At 34.7% G+C, this 17815-nt stretch overlaps 2 protein-coding genes across 2 annotated transcripts in view; one reads left to right on the top strand and one right to left on the bottom strand.

Moving 5' to 3' along the window:
- LOC134668606 (atrial natriuretic peptide receptor 1-like) overlaps nt 1-17815 on the top strand; it is a 259800-nt gene that overhangs the window by 232619 nt on the left and 9366 nt on the right. The window lies entirely within an intron of this gene.
- On the bottom strand, nt 10056-17271 carry LOC134671393 (odorant receptor Or2-like). Its single transcript, XM_063529236.1, has 5 exons — nt 16445-17271; nt 16251-16350; nt 11714-11818; nt 10815-10970; nt 10056-10147 (listed from the first exon to the last, which is right to left on the bottom strand). Exons 1-5 carry the CDS (start codon nt 17236-17238, stop codon nt 10094-10096), a joined length of 1209 nt encoding a protein of 402 aa, XP_063385306.1. The 5' UTR covers nt 17239-17271; the 3' UTR covers nt 10056-10093.

The raw sequence follows: 17815 nt of genomic DNA, 5'->3' as shown, positions 1-17815 counted from the left end.
TGGCTCCCAGGCTTGAAATGCTTAGAATTACTCAAGGAACATATGTGATGAAGCTCATAGCTTAATAAAAAATTTTTGGGTCAACTTTATAACTGCTTCCGCTATGGGAGGCAATAAGGGGAGGGGGGGTACAAAAATGGCCGCCACCCGTCATCATTCAAAAAAATCTGTTCTGGTCCTGGTGGCTACTAGGGCAAGTTTGGTATCATTTTCGTATAAACCGGAGACGTAGAATTTATTGCTGATATTTGTTTTTTTCAGCTTCATAGTAATTTTACAAGAAAAACGTAAAAAGATGAAAATTTAGGATGGAGGTTTTTGTTTGAGAGCTAATAACTTTTGTATAGTGGCCAAAAATATCATATAAAAAATACTATAATAAAGCGTAATTCATGCAGATTCTAAACATATACACGTTGAGTAATATCCTACTGCAAAAAGATGGTGAAAAAATTTTAAATGACCGCAGCGCGGGTAGTTGGACTTTCGTTTATCTTGCGGACCGTCGTTTATCTTACAAAATGATCGAGTACGAGTATCTACGTAGGTATGCTTACTTTGCTAGATTTTATGATGACGAATAAAATACTTTCATCCAGACATAATTCATCATACAGACATAATTTTATGCACTTTAATTTTAATGCACTTGCAACGATTTGAGTGGAGCCTAGTGTTATTTGACCGGTGTTTTCTGTAAGGTGGAGGTAAGTACGTACTTCCCCACGTACTTTGGGCTCTGCTCGGATAGATCTGGAATGACATCCGCTGTGCTGTGCCCTACCACACAAAGCGAGATGACATTCACAGTGCCCATACCTCTCTTTTGAACGTAGTTTAAGGATATACCCGGGTGCAAAATTGGGTCCGAGAAATAACTATTATAAATGAAATTATTCTAATAAAATAGCGCTCTTATTTTTGCTGATAATATGAAAACACTATTTATGAGAGAAATTGTACTATTTAGAGTACTTAGGAAGAGGCAAAATATTTATTTTCACGATAATTTTCATGTTATAACTCACTTTAAGTAATTTTATAGGTACTTACTTGTTGTTTTTAATAAATAACTTCAATCTGCACATAACATTCATTTGGATTTGATTTGGTTTGATTTTGTTTGATATTTTACATTTAATATTTGCTTCAGGTTGGTGTGGTGAAAAATTCTGTGTTTCACTCGGCGGCAAATTTTGTTTAACCCTTTGAAACCCTTACAACGCTCAAGATTCCATTTTCGAACCACTCACTACGCTCGTGGTTCAATTTTAAAATCTTTTGCTTGATCGGGTATCAATATTAGCACGAGCGATCAAACAACAACTTTGCCCCCTTGTAAAACAAATAACTATTATGCGGAGAGCTTACATTTAGAAATCATAACAGCTATGTATATTTGTCATACTAATATAGGTTATGAAAGTATGACTTCGTGACAAACCAACGAAGCCCCGCCTCGCGGGGCTTCTATTTTCTGCTCTGAGGGATAAAAGGTAACTAACGAACCTAACCTAACCCAACCTGAAATTGCGGTTGTACATGATCTTATTTGTTAAGCGAGCCGCCCTCCTCTTTAGACATGGGGATACCTGTGTGTATTTTTTAACCTATACCAGAATTATGTCTGTGTAATGGAAACTGCGGACATTAAATATACAGAAAGTATTTTATTCGTCATCATAAAATCTAGCAAAGTAAGCATAGTTACCTACGTAGATACTCGTACTCGACCATTTTGTAAGATAAACGCCGCCTAGCGAGAGTCCAACTACCCGCGCTGCGGTCATTTAATTATTTTTTCACCATCTTTTTGCAGTAGGATATTACTAAACATGTATATGTTTAGAAGCTGCATGAATTGCGCTTTATTGTAGTATTTTTTGTATGATACTTTTGGCCACTATACAAAAGTTATTAGCTCTCAAAGCAAAAACCTCCATCCCAAATTTTTATCTTTTTACGTTTTTCTTGCAAAATTACTATGAAACTGAAAAAAACAAATATCAGCAATGAATTCCACGTCTTCGGTTTATACGAAAATGATACCAAACTTGCCCTAGTAGCCACCAAGACCAGAACAGATTTTTTTGTATGATGACGGGTGGCGGCCATGTTTGTACTCCGCCCTCCTCGACTAGACGCACGCTTCTTATCGCCTCCGAGGCTAGAAATGCTTAGAATTACTCAGAGATCATATGTGATGAAGCTCATAGCTTAATAAAAAAATTTTGGGTCATATATGGCAGCGATCCGTAACTGACTCCAGTATTCACTCGTCATTCATTCTCTTGTATGTTCTCTTAAAAACAAATAACTAAATAACACGAAAAAGAAGAATAATAAGAAAAAGAGCAAATTAGCTTGAAGCCCGAAAAAAAACCTTTTTAGAACCTAACGTTAAATGAAAGTCTGGAAGTTATTAGAAAATAATATAGTTGTATTGTACATCTTTAGAACTTGTGTATGTGTTGCGAAAATATGCCTTATTTTTACAGTCAAACACATGTTTGTACAATACATATTTCTGGCTATAAAAAACAATTACTTAGTTAGGGCGAGCGAAGCGAGCCCTATTACTATTCGACAAACTATGCATTCTTGTGGTACACTTTACGGAAAAACTATCGCACTGTTAGGTTTGAGATTTAACATAGTAATGTAAATTCATGTCTAGATGTGTTATCAAACATAAAAATATCATTGTATAAACCTAAAAAAATAAAATAAAGGAATAACACTTTTTATTACTACTAGCGCCATCTGTCAGCAAAGTAATGAATTTACATTCGTGCTAATGTTAGTTAATTATTTCTTTATCTAACAGATAGCGTTAGTAGTACTTAAATAAATAAATAAATACTTGACATTCTTACACAAATTGACTAAGCCCCACAGTTAAAGCGTTCGCTAAATTTTATTGTATGGGAAGTTTCATAATATACAGCTGATTGCCATTGATCAGTCTGTCAAGTGTGGATGGTGCAACTGGTGCTTAGTGTTTAAACATAAACTCAATCATACACCATAAGCCAAACCACTATGACTGATAAATTTCATAAGCAAATTTAATTGTTATTAAATTGCTTGATAGAACTTTCTGCGCTGAACGTGCAACATTGTCACCGTTGTATGATTTTATAAAATTAGGGTCCAGAATCAATATTATGGTGTGATTATATAGGCTCAAACAGATCACTGTGTTACGTTCTTTCCTGTAGACATACACAAGAGTTAAAGGCTATAAAGGTTTATTTTCTTATTTAACGCTTATCCACGTGAAAAAGGAGGACCCTTTTATTTACAGAACTATGATAAAATCATTACTTACATGCCCACAAGCTGTTAACTATTGCCCACAGGAGAGAAAAATGTACAGTTCGCGCAAACACGCTAGTTTTCTCTCCTGTGGGCAATAGTTAACAGCTTGTGGGCATGTAAGTAATGATTTTATCATAGTTCTGTAAATAAAAGGAGGACCTTTTTACGTGGGTAAGGGTTAAATAAGAAAATTAACCTTTATAGCCCTTAACTTTGTGTATGTCTACAGGAAAGAACGTAACACAGTGATCTGTTTGACCCTAATAATGTCATTGCAGTAGTCTAGCTGGCATTCATAATCATAATGGCAATTTTGAGTATTGCCTTTCTGTGCATGTTTTAAGACTAAATAATTATGATGAACGTTGTTTACATGATTATATGCTATTATAGCTGATATTTTAGGCTGTAAATTGTTTGCATATGTGCAATACTATTCTACACTAAGTGGATAAAGCAACCACAGATTTTCCTTGATTGTACAATGATATTCAAGTTTTGACACTATGGCGCATAGTTCTTGGATTACTTACCCATAAATCATAATTATTATAACTTACGTGGCTTTAACATCGTTCCAACCATTGAAACGACACGATATAGCTTACCAAATGCCGTATTCCAACTAACTCCTCGTAGAGTGACGGCACCAATCATGGACATGTTAAGCGCACTAAATTAGAATTTCGTTTAAAAATGGGATGTTTTTTGACGATACAAAAATGGTAATTTATTTTTCGGCACTTAAATACATGAGGAACATTTAAACAAAACCAAAAATTCTGTATGTTTAATATATAATTAATAAAAAATATGTAAATTGAAATTTACGAAATCACCATTGATGGACATCAAAAATTCAGTAATGGACACCCAGTCATGGACATGGACCCAATTATGAACATCCATTAATGGACACTTTTGTATTGAACACATAAATGAAACAAATTATATCACAAATCAACTTTTATTAACGCTATTTGAACTTTCCTTTAGATTTCTAAGTTATACTATAAGAGTTTTAGTCCGGTTGCCGGCTGCATGAAACAAACCTGATCAAAAAATAGAATATACCTACCCTGTAGAGGAGCGTTTTCACAAATCGTTGTTGGTGACGTATGTGGAATTCCACTTTGGGAAATATTTTAAATTATTTTATGGTGTAGCTAATTAGATAGTTTATTGTTTGAGGTGCATAAAAATACTAAATTTATTGAGATATATTAACAATTCCAGTAAATAATCGCAATTAATCTCGTGTCAGGCTAGGTCAAGGTTCCATTACGTCACTGATTTTGCGATTGATAAAAAAAATACAGGAAGGGTTAAAGTGTTTTAATTTTTATTCATCAAAATATAAACAAAAGAATCTTTAAAAAAAAATATAAACGTCTTCTAAATAAAACAAAACAACCCCGTTTTTATCAAAAAACTTTCCCTTACGCTACTTTTCAGTGCTTTTTACTATATATTATTGTCTACAGCTTGACAAATGACTAATATTTTAATGAAATATTAATAAATCACTGATACATAATAAAGTTAAATAACTTTTACAAATTAACATCTTAAAATCGTTAGAATATTGTATATAATATCTTAAGAAATACATCACAGCCATAGCAGGACATATTAGGCCAGTCGGCCCAGTGGCGTAAGCTAGAACACAAAATGGCGTTTAGGAACTATAAGGCAATGTTCATACTGCTTTGCATTTTCAAAAAATAAAGTAAACTACCAGAATTATTTTATTTGTGACCACCTCCACAGCTCCGATGTTATGATGGTGACTGTACATCTTGTAATTTTACATTGTACAGTGGGTCTGACGAGGTTATAATACGCACACAATATATAAATTTATTACCTTTAGCAAATTAGCTTCGTTATGAAACGACCCTAAGAATTCCATTACGTCACTTTTTATTTCCATTCACGCTATGGTGGCGTAATGGAGGTAACGTATTAACGACAACGCAACATTAAAATGTAAATTGCTAATTATCTATTAGATCTTCAATTGAATGTGTTATTTATTCGGAATAACGAATAAATAACAAGTTCAACAAATTAAAAAGTTTTAAGTAGAGGATTATCCTACCTTATTAAAATCAGGCGTCGTATTGGAAGTTTTGTTTTTGACTGAATGCCACGCGACCACTCTAAACTCATAATGCGCATCAACTGCCGTAGTTTTCAACAAAATGGCGGCTGCTATTGCCTTGAAATGTTGCCTTAATTCAAAATCAGATCGTATTTGTTTAAAAAAATGTTGCCAAGCCTTTAAAACTGCGGTGGTGTAGTATGGAAATTCCGCTGTACGCTATTCTGCAGGACAGGACAAAATACGTTGTTTTTAATTAAATTTGTACTGTACTACTCGAGTTTAAGGTTTAGAATTGAGGATTAGTTTATTGTTGATCAGAAAAATAGCCGTTACTTTGAAATAGTCTTGGAATAATATTTTTTTTCTTACTCTGATCTTTGCCTGGGTAGTATGGGACACGTCAAAATTGGACTACTTTTTTAAGGTTTTTCGGTTTTATTTAAAATTTTGCAATGCTAAATGCGTTATTTTAGGACCAATAAAAAGCCAAATGAGTCGAAAAATAGAATGAAACTTGTATGGTAGGATACCTGACTTTGGGGACAGTAAAAAAAAAGTGGTCGGCCTCACCTTAGCCTGGCAGTTTTTGCAGTCCGACCAGATTCATTGGACCACATGACAGCTACAATTTACTTCATCTAAAAATAGAATTGGTGACGTATGTCTTGGTCGGCCTCACCTTAACCTGGCAGTTTTTGCAGTCCGACCAAATTTATGAAAAAAAAAACATGAAAAAAGACCTATCGAAAAGTCGTATGAAACTTTTATGGTACGATAACTGCCTTTGAGGACAGTAAAAAAAATGGTCGGCCAAATCCTGTATTGGCCGGCCGATTGGCGATTGGGTCGATCAAATTTGTGGTACCACGTGAGAGCTACAATTTACCTCGTCAAAAAATAGAATGAAACAAACTGATTATAATAGCTAAAATAAACCTGTTAACGTATGGCTTGGTCGGCCTCACCTTAGCCTGGCAGTTTTTGCTGCCAGGCTACGAGTTTTTGCAGTCCAGATTATAATAGCTAAAATAAACCTGTTGACGTGTCTTGGTCGGCCTCACCATAACCAGTCAGTTTTTGCAGTCCGACCACAGTTATAAAAAAATCATCAAAAAAATCTTATCGAAAAATCGTATGAAACTTGTATGGTACGATAGCTGCCTTTGCGGACAGTAAAAGTAAAGTGGTCGGCCAAATCCTGTGTAGGCAGGATCCTGTGTCCGACCAATTTTGTGGTACTACGTGAGAGCTACAATTTACTTCATCAAAAAATAGAATGAAACAAACTGATTATAATAGCTAAAATAAACCTGTTGACGTATGGCTTGGTCGGCCTCACCGTAGCCTGGCTGTTTTTGCAGTCCAACCAAATTTGTGGTACCACGTGACAGCTACAATTTACCTTGTCGAAAAATAGGATGAAAAAAAAACGGATTATAATAGCTAAAACAAAACCTGTTGACGTATGGCTTGGTCGGCCTCACCGTAGCCTGGCAGTTTTTGCAGTCCGATCAAATTTGTGGTACCACGTGACAGCTATTATTTGCCTCACCGAAAAATAGGATGAATAAAAAACGGATTATAATAGCAAAATAAACCTGTTGACTTATGGCTTGGTCGGCCTCGCCTTAGCCTGGCAGTTTTTGCAGTCCGACCATATTTATCCATCCATCTAAGACAAAACAAAGAGCCCAATTATGGACAACTAAAAATACCCAGTTATGGACATCGTCCATTATTGGAAAATAAAGAGCAATCACAAAATCAACTCAACTCAAATGTTTAGTGCAACAAATTAAATAATTTAACACAATAAACTAAAAAAGTAATAAAAAGCTTAAGCTTGGACACTTGTCCATTACTGAATTTCATAAAATTTCGAATCCAGTAATGAACAAACCCCACAAAAAACTTATTGCTGTGACTGGACATATTCAACTTAGCTCAATTTACTTGCAATATAGTATTATTCAATAAAAATAACATCAAATCTCATTACAACATAACACAAGATAACACCATGCACAAATATGTACTCACCTCCTTAACGATTTCAACAACAATAACGGATTTTCATGACCACCGCCCGCAACGAGATTTCACTTCGCAGCCATCTTAGAACAAAACGGCTGATTTTGGTGACGTGTGTCAAAATGACAGCTCAAACGTCTATTGGTTATGCTTTAGTGTTGCCAGTTGAAAAATGTTGGGACAGTTACTTAATAAATTCGATCAACGTAAAAAATGTCCATAATTGGTGCCGTGTCCATTACTGGTGCCGTCACCCTATTGGACAAGAGTGGTTATGACGCCATGAACTACGGTGATGTACGTACACCGTCATCTATAATTTTCTTCATCATTGCCTTAACAAGACTTCACCAAAGATTTGTATGTATTATTCGATGATGAATGGTGCGAATATAATAGTAAATTCACTTGAACCGGCGTTCATTTGATTAGCAACAATAAGCGGGCTTTTAAGGCTTTTTGCCTTTCAGAATATATTGTGGACGTAAATTACATATCGCGCTTCTGAACTGTTAAGAGAGAAAACACCATACATCATTAAATAAAGGATTTAATACATAAAACACGGAAAACAGGCGTAGCTTCAACTAAATTCCACTCCGACGCAGTAATGGCGGGCGATCCTCTCCTCGTCTGACAGTCCGGGTCGCGCCCATCGTAGTGTCAGCATTGACACCACCGTAGGGCTGCGTTCGAGCAAACCACATAATCGGTTATCATTATAAAGCTCTGCTTTTTGCTAGTTAATTAGTTAGGTGGTTGTACTGGGCATTTTCCGCAAATCGACAACCATTGTGCCTATTTTGCGTGAAAATGAGGTAGCAGCGCTACCGTAGCACTATTCTAGCCACCCCAGCTCCATGAAACCTAGCAGTGTCTTCAGGTTGCTTAATGCTTTCTTAACGATTAGGGGAAACTGTTGTACCTTGGACCTAGTTTTACCTCGGACAGATGGCAATATTTCCACATTGCCACGGTTTTTCAAATATTTCATTTATATTATTTGAAACGTTATTATTAAGTATAAAAAAACAAGCTATCAACGAAACTTGAGAGCGGCCGGTAACACAAGAAAAAAAATATAAATTGTGTTATGAAAAGTCAGTATTTCAAACTTTACATTAAAGATGATTATTTAATGTTTTGCTAATAGATAATAAATCATAATATAATAAGTTAAGATTATGTTAATTAGCTACTCGATGGTAGGATCATTTCAGCCTAATCTGAATTTGGAAGTGCTATTACGAAGCTTACTTGTCCAAAAAGTTGCTTTGTTGTACCTCGGACACCGAAAATATGTTGTACCTTGGCCCGTACTTGCTACTACTGTAAATATTTTTTTAAACATAAGGTTTCATTATTGCCGTATTTCTAATTATTAGCTATCTGCGTTATAAGTTACCAACTAATCGATCTTAGAAAGGATGCCTAAAATGTTTTAAGCAAAAATAAAAAATGACCATAGCTAAGTATAATTTTTCTAAGGTAATTAATTGTACTAGAAAAATCTATTTAATATCGTAAATATGCTAAAGACATCTGTGATTTCATATATAAATATTATTTCTATAATTATATTATAAATTTATTATCATCATGTCCGAGGTACAACTGGAAATGACCAAGGTACATCAGGGGTGTTGTTCCTTGGACACTTTTCCCTTTTTTTCGTCAAAGTATCCCATCAAAATAAATAAACTAATCTTTAAATTTTATATCATGTTAGATAGTTTATTAATGTATCTTATAATATTCGGATAAACAATAATTCTGCAGCCGTTAGTTTTTTTTCTAAAATTCATAAAAGAAAAAACTGTCCGAGGTAGAACAGCTTCCCCTACTTATTTGCCCTCCAAATCTTTTAGGGACTGTTATAGGTAAGTACACTGTTCACTAATATTGCATTTTTATTTCAAAACGAGGCAAAGTACGAGTATCTAATCTACGCATTCCGTAACAAACCAAATGTTAACCAGATTCCTCTCTCCCACATACTATTTCCCTACCAAATTGGACATGCAGCCAATAAAAACCCTTTGTTTTCCCTAAAGTACCGCCGTAGACAAGAGGAATCGCCGTAGCGTAGCTATAAGAATAATACGACATATTTTACTGTCAAATTAGGAATTGAAAAAGATGGACATTTGTTTAGCAAAAAATAACAATAAAAAATATAAAAAACCTATACCTATACATATCTATTTACATGAAAGAAAAATATCATTAGGTAGAAAATTAAATCGTTATATAAAAAACGAAAATGAAAACGTGACCATTACAGTGACCCGCGAATCAGTAATTTTTACCGCCTAGTGGAGCAAGAAGTGATGGTATTTTTTCAGTTTAAATATAACGACTAATTCAATTTATGTTCATAAAAGCGAATTGCATGGCAAATAGTACATATTTATAACTATCTATAGTATTAATTTCTCATATACTTATTGAAAATATTTCTCATAATTGGAAAATAATTTTACAGCTTCTAAGTTTTTAAAGAGTAGGTTTTAAGTGAAGTAAATAATAAAATAAAAAATATAGCATTTTCTATTTCTCTCTTTATTATTAATTCTTCTATGTATTCTATCTCTCATTCTATTTTGCTTTGTTCATCTACGGTGCTTTATAAATCTAACCTTCATTGTTGCTCAACAATGTGTAGTAACTGTATGATCCTTTGAGAATCTGAAATAAGTATAAAGGATGACTCATGTTAGACCGGGCCGTGTCCGGGCCGGAGCTTCCGGAGCTTATTTTTATATGACATGACAGGCGATCACGTGATGCTTTCCATAGAAAACGATGCGCCGGAAGCTCCGGCCCGGACACGGCCCGGTCTAACGTGAGTCATACTTAACTTAGCATATCAAATGTAGAAAATATTAAGCAGTAGGTACTGAAAGGGCAAAAAAAGTATCACAATACCTATATAAAATTCGACTAAGTAATGTATAATTTACTAAACTAAATATTTTAAGGTGCCGCATGCGGTGGCAAATCTAGTTATAGTAGATCTTTCTATGCCAGTAGATAAAAATGTATTGTTTATCCCCGCCACACCGTTCAACGACACCTCATATTATGTCAAAAACTGTCCAGCCGTTTGGGCTGTAGGGGGTGCCAAATAAATGGATATACCTACATACATACGCTCGAAAAACATTACTCTCCTTCTGACACAGTCGGGTAATAATGACTGTGCCTAAATTTTCTTAAACCACGCCTACCTATAAATAAGAGACATGTTCAATTGTTCAATCGTTCATGGCTCCCCTTACACATCATAATACTGTTTGCGACATTCCTCTTGCCCTCCACATTACACAATTGACTAAATTAGTAAGCCTCGTACCGCAAGAAAAGTAGCAACAGTGAGATCTGTGAAAGGACCAGCTTGGAATATGATGGTCTTCCGCAGCTGGCCGCCCAGCAGCACGACGCATCGACGCAAGCGGACCCCACATCGCCACCATTCGCTCTCATATATGCCACTATCTACGATTTCGCTCTGAAAAAAATCGTTATAATATTTACTTACACCAATATCATACATTTTCTAAAACGAAATCATTTAATCATATTCTATCTTGTACAGCAACGCAAGTGATGATTGAAAAGCAAAAGCATTTTATAGATTTTGCTTCAGAGTAATGACAGAGATTGATCTTTCAAGATTGCACATGAGACTATTGCCTCCGTTGTAATAATTGTAGTAGAGGCTAAGCTTTAGCAGCAAATGCTACTAACGCTTAGCCTCTACGACATTCACTAATGCTGCCACTTGCACCATTCACTAACCCGGGGTTTACCGATTAAACCGGGAGTTACCATGGATATCAGTACAATTTAACACTGGGTTAACGGTTTAACCGGTTAACACCGGGTTAGTGGGATGGTGCAAGTTGCACGTAAAAATTTCACCCCCTTTTCTTCTTCTTTATTCTGTCCTACATGACACCCATATTTTTTGTTTAAAAGATTGTTCCAAGCGTTAAAACTTATAAGGTAGTTCCTTTTCTAGTCGTTGTCTACAAATACACTCATTGGATTACCCCGTAGGATTGAAAACGTCAATGGGACTGATGGGAATGGGATGATATATTTTACGATATTTAGTGTATTCAGTGTATTCAAGATTAAAATAAGCAAGCAACTTAACTCAATATCTCGCAAAACGTAATAAGCGAGGTAATGTATATGCAAATACTTTAGCTACGCGAGAGCCTATAATGGATAAAACCTCTCACTCACCATAAAATACACTTGGTTGCTATGCCAGCAATATAAAAATAGTTGCGCGATGACTGCTGCCAGGTATTCTGCTACCCAAATCCGCTGCATAGTTGTCGTCCCCTCCTGCAAACACCGGGGTGGGTTGAGAATTTTATTACAGGTGTGATATTTAAGGCATTTTTAAAATACCATAAAATGTGTCTACATGGCTCTAAAATTTAATTTCAATTTATCATATTGTGCTAGTTAAATGATAAAAATATGCTGATTTAAAGTAGGCCTACTATTATGTTCTAATTGAACACTTAAATGAGGTTGTGATAGTTTTCACAAATATAAAACTCTTGGAACACAGTTACACAGTGAGCAGCAAAGTAAAAATATTTACGGTATTTGTTTTCCAGCATATACAATTTACCTACCTACACAGTTTGAAAGTGACCAACAAAAAAATCAGAAACTGTAAAGTTATTCATTTTCCCGTTAAGGAGACATTTAGAGAATTATACCTATGCTAGTATAATATGTAATAAAATTATATATTATAATGTACACTTATAAACAACGGTGATAGCAATTTGAGGAGGGTAAATTAATTATGGTCACTTTTGAAATTGCTCCAAAATAGTTATTATAATTTAAAAACGTTTGTTCGCTCTCTGTGAGTGAATGAAAAATCGTGATACCGTGTGAAAACTAGTTCGTGGCTTTTTTTATAAGTCCTTAGAATGTAAAATGTAATACCATCTATACCCCGTTTTTTTAAAGATTAGTATTTTTCTAACCTCAAAAGTAGAGATAATTAACTTTTTCTTCCGAAATGTTGGGATTCATATCACGTTCCCTGTGTACCTAGGAACCAGAAATTGAGTCCTCGCGTGCAACGTGTTTTTTGTCAAAATAAAAAAGACCTAGCTCACACGTGTAAATGGCAATAGTCATATGCCTTATGGGAATATAGTTCAGAGCCGGAAACCGCTACCAACTTTTAGTATGTTGTTGGGCAATGGCATTGGGTCTCCAAAACTGCCGGGAGACGGCGGCGCCGGCCATCTACTTCAGCGGAATGACGTCATCAAAATGACTCCCGCTTCGTTGCGATTATTGCATACTGCACCCAAACTATGCACAGCACATACACGTGTGGGGTATTAAATGAAAGCCAATTAAATAAACTATATTTTATTTATACAAAGTGTACCAAAATATGCAACAGTTTAAGAGAAATTTACAAATAAATAAAAATTACGTAAAAAAATATTTGATTATTTGGGTTTTACAACCAAACCAAAAGTCGGACGATAAAGCAATGTACTACAACATTAAAGATGACGTCTCAAGCCATACACTGATATCAATAAAATTAAAATTGGACCAAATATGTGGAAATTATGCATCAAAATGTAGATATTTGCCCATACAAATGTAAACAGTTAAAAAAATCCAAATTGGTCATTTTCAGGATAATCCGCATAAGCTTCTAGTATGTTGTTAGCCATATGACCTGGATTCTAAAACTGCCGGGAGACCATCTTTGTTGTTCCTCAGTTACAAATAATGACGTCATATAAATAATCACTGCCGAATTTCGCAAAATGTAAATTATAGCTATACCACGAGTCTCACATACACGTGAGTTACATGTAATGAAAGGTTATTAAATGTATTATGTTTCACCTAAACACTGTTTGTAAAAAAAATGTACGGTTTAAGAGCTAGAAACAAAGAAATACCACTTTTTATGGAAAAAGTAGATGTATATCAATTTTATAGCTAAACTAAAATCGTCAATAAAATGTTGCGTATAATATTTAAAAAACCAGTTATTCAACTATATATCACAATTTAAATTTTACATTTCCGACAAAAACTGTGGAAGTTCTGGAAAAAAAACTAAAGCGCCCCAACAATTCTACCTTAATGCGCTCATATTATGCAAAGAATAGTTCTAATCATCGAGTATTAAATGAATGAACATTACATAAAATACATGAAAACGACATTTTCGAATGGAACCATTATATAAAAAAAAAAATACTTGATAAGTAAGCAAAATACTGTTTCTTTAAGTACCTAATCTCCTCCTTTCAAAGTCGGTTAAAATGTGGCTTTTGTGACCTGGGCTACAAAGACAAATAAATTGACACCTCATTTATCAAAATCAGTTCAGTACTTTCATGTAAAAAATACATAATTACATACGTAGATAGCAGTTCCTGCTGTAGTCGCGGTAAATATTAATATCAAATAGACTCATGTCTAACGCTAATGTCATGGTCTAACGCTACATTATTAGAGAAATGTAAAGTTACATGCCAGTAAGTAGGTACATGCCTAATACAAAATGCCTTATCTCGGTAAATGCCATATCAGTTCACTTAATGCGATACATAATTATATATTTAAGCCTCGATTAGCCTTATACATATATACATACATACATCACTGGCTCAGTGACCCAAAGAGGATCTTGACCTCTGACACAAAAGAGCGTCACTCTGCCCTATTCTGCGCCACTTCGCGCCAGTTGGGTATTCTTATAAGAGTGGAATCTTGAGTGGTGCAAGGGTTTCAAGGCTGAGTTGAGAAGGCTGGCAGAATTTTCCCTCTGATCCTCCGAAATACAGGTCACCCCTCTGGTCTGCTAACATCTACGGCCTGAGGGTTTCAACGTCAGATGCCAAGCCACGCCAGGCCATAATATAGTAAAGGTCTAATTATAGAATTTTAATATTTTGTCCGACTACGGCAGAATTTGCTATCTATGCGTGCATGTGTAGGTACCGTTTGCATGAAAGTACTGAACTGATTTTGATAAATTAGGTGTCAATTTATTTGTCTTTGTAGCCCAGGTCACAAAAGCCACATTTTAACCGACTTTGAAAGGAGGAGATTAGGTACTTAAAGAAACAGTATTTTGCTTACTTATCAAGTAAATTATTATTTTTTTAATTATGGTTCCATTCGAAAATGTCGTTTTCATGTATTTTATGTAATGTTCATCCATTTAATACTCGATAATTAGAACTATTCTTTGCATAATATGAGCGCATTAAGGTAGAATTGTTGAGGCGCTTTAGTTTTTTTTCCAGAACTTCCACAGTTTTTGTCGGAAATGTAAAATTTAAATTGTGATATATAGTTGAATAACTGGTTTTTCAAATATTTGAAAAACCAGTTATTCAACTACTTTATGCGCAATTTTTTTTGACGATTTTAGTTTAGCTATAAAATTGATACCTATCTACTTTTTCCATATAAAGTGGTATTTCGTTGTTTCTAGCTCTGAAACCGTACATTTTTTTTACAAACAATGTTTAGGTGAATCATAATACATTTAATAACCTTTCATTACATGTAGCACATGTGTATGTGAGACTCGTGGTATAGCTATAATTTACATTTTGCGAAATTCGGCAGTGATTATTTATATGACGTCATTATTTGTAACTGAGGAACAACAGAGATGGTCTCCCGGCAGTTTTAGAATCCAGGTCATATTGCTTATAACATACTAGAAGCTTATGCGGATTATCCTGAAAATGACCAATTTGGATTTTTTTAACTTTTATGCATTTGTATAGGCAAATATCTACATTTTGATGCATAATTTCCACATATTTGGTCCTGTTTTGATTTTATTGATATCAGTGTATGGCTTGAGACGTCATCTTTAATGTTGTAGTACATTGCTTTATCGTCCAACTTTTGGTTTGGTTGTAAAACCCAAATAATCGAATATTTTTTTATGTAATTTTTATTTATTTGTAAATTTCTCTTAAACTGTTGCATATTTTGGTACACTTTGTAAATAAAATATAGTTTATTTAATTGGCTTTCATTTAATACCCCACACGTGTATGTCCTATGCATAGTTTGGGTGCAGTATGCAATATTCGCAACGAAGCGGGAGTCATTTTGATGACGTCATTCCGCTGAAGTAGATGGCCGGCGCCGCCGTCTCCCGGCAGTTTTGGAGACCCAATGCCATTCCCAACAACATACTAAAAGTTGGTAGCGGTTTCCGGCTCTGAACTATCTCTGCGACCGTTTCCCATAAGGCATGGCACTACAATGCTTTAAGTTTATATGGGGTCGTGCATCAATTTAGTGGTGCATGCAAGTATCATATTATGTACCCTAAAATGCTACACATATGATGCACGTGATATGATATTAACTATTGCGATACAATAAATACAAATATGTAAACGACACTATACTTCAGAGTGCGTTAGTTACTCAGAAAAAAGTTACCACTACATTGATGGATGTAAATTTTTTAATCGGTATAAGAAAAAACGGACTATAAGTATATCAGGTGTTAAATTAATATTTAACGATGTTTTATTTAATACTGTTCCAGTTAAAAATCTTGTTAAAGGAAATGTGTCGCTTTACGATAATAATAATAAATAGTTTTAGTTTATAGGTATAAATATAAATGATACAAAAATAAGCGTTTTTTGATAGTATCATTATTATATTCGATTAAATAATTTAACCATACTTTACAACAGTAAATATTATTTAATTACTTGAGGTAGGTACTTACTTTTGTCAACAGAATCGCACTGGCGCAAATCATTAGTGAACAAATGACGACGTATAAAAACATCACAGGCGATAGCAGAGAGTTTAAGATTTTTGAGTACCTGCAAAACTGACAATATATTAATTTTTTAAAACTAACTTAAGGACTAAAAGTATAATCTAATAATATTATTAAAAGAAAATGCAAAACGTTACCTAATCAATGATAGATGATGCTGATGACATTGTTTTATTCTTTCCATCGCTTCTGAATAACTGACAAGTTTACCATCTTCACTGAACAATCTCTTACTGTTTGCTACCAAAATCTCAAGCTGTCCACAGAAAAATGACATTAGAGCCACCGTGTTGGCGTCGTAATTCGCAACGATCCCACCTCCGTAGAAACAAATGACAGAATGTTCCACTATCTGAAACCAGTAGCCAAAACCCTTTGTTTTATCAAAAGGTACCCAAGAGCTCATTATTTCCGGGAAAGGAATAGTTCCATTCAACATTAGTTCGCGTTGCTCCGAAGATGACAAAAAAACTCCTAAAGGCGCCAATATCACCGTAAACACCGTAGCTGTCACGAGACCCCAATAAAAACAAGTTACTTTCCTGGAGTACTTCATATAACCTTCAATAATTGTGCAAGTCGTCTTGTCTTTTTTCTCCAGTTGGCTTTTTTCCAGTGTTGACGCAAACTGAATAATATCTTGCCAATATGACTGCCAAACAACAAATGTGCCTGCTTTCACGACGCAAACCGAGCTGAGCATTGTGACAGAGAGATTCCTCAAGGCTAATTCCAGGTCTGCTCTGATAAACCAAAGTTCGACGTATTGACTCACTACAAATAGTATAGCGGCAAGATGAATCAAATTGTAAATGATACGATTCAGGCCACTGTTTGGTTGCCACATGCCCCAGCTCTGAAGACCCCAGAGCGTGGGTCCGAGCAACGGATGATTTGGGTCTTCCAATCTGGCCACATATTTTTTTAACATTTCCCCCACGTCTTGCCGTGTGATTAAGTTGAACGTTTTTTTCAGATTGACTTCAATTTACAAAGGGAATATAAATAATTCGTATTCATTAAATATTCTTTACGATTTCTTAACACTTCAAACATCATACGACTTTGCTTGGAAAAATATTAAACGTATGTTCTTTCGGCATCATGAAATTTGACACGAATATAAATTTAAATGTACTTTCCTCGAGCTATTATTAAACTTTTTATAAATAGGCCAATGTTGACAAAATATGGACATACCTAAGTTCTATAAAAGTAATGCCAAAAATTTACAAACAGCGAAATCTATTTACATGTTTTTTGTAGCGATTTCAACCTATCATTTACTTAACTTGGAATGGACTTATCCCATTTTAAATGATACATTGCGTCACCTTTGGAAAACAAATACAAAACATGTATTTTATTCAAGCGTGCAATTTTTCATGTGTCGATATATCAATTTATCGCAAATATTTTTTCCAATGATTGATATCAAATATACCTAGCAATGTACAAATTGCAGAACATTCCCAAAAAGCGGAAACGTTCTCGAGAATGTTCTCAGA

The sequence above is a fragment of the Cydia fagiglandana genome, chromosome 1 (genome assembly GCF_963556715.1).
Source record: "Cydia fagiglandana chromosome 1, ilCydFagi1.1, whole genome shotgun sequence".
NCBI lineage: Eukaryota > Metazoa > Arthropoda > Insecta > Lepidoptera > Tortricidae > Cydia > Cydia fagiglandana.
The sequence above is the reverse complement of the archived record's forward strand: the minus strand, read 5'-3'. Positions and strand labels throughout refer to the sequence as shown.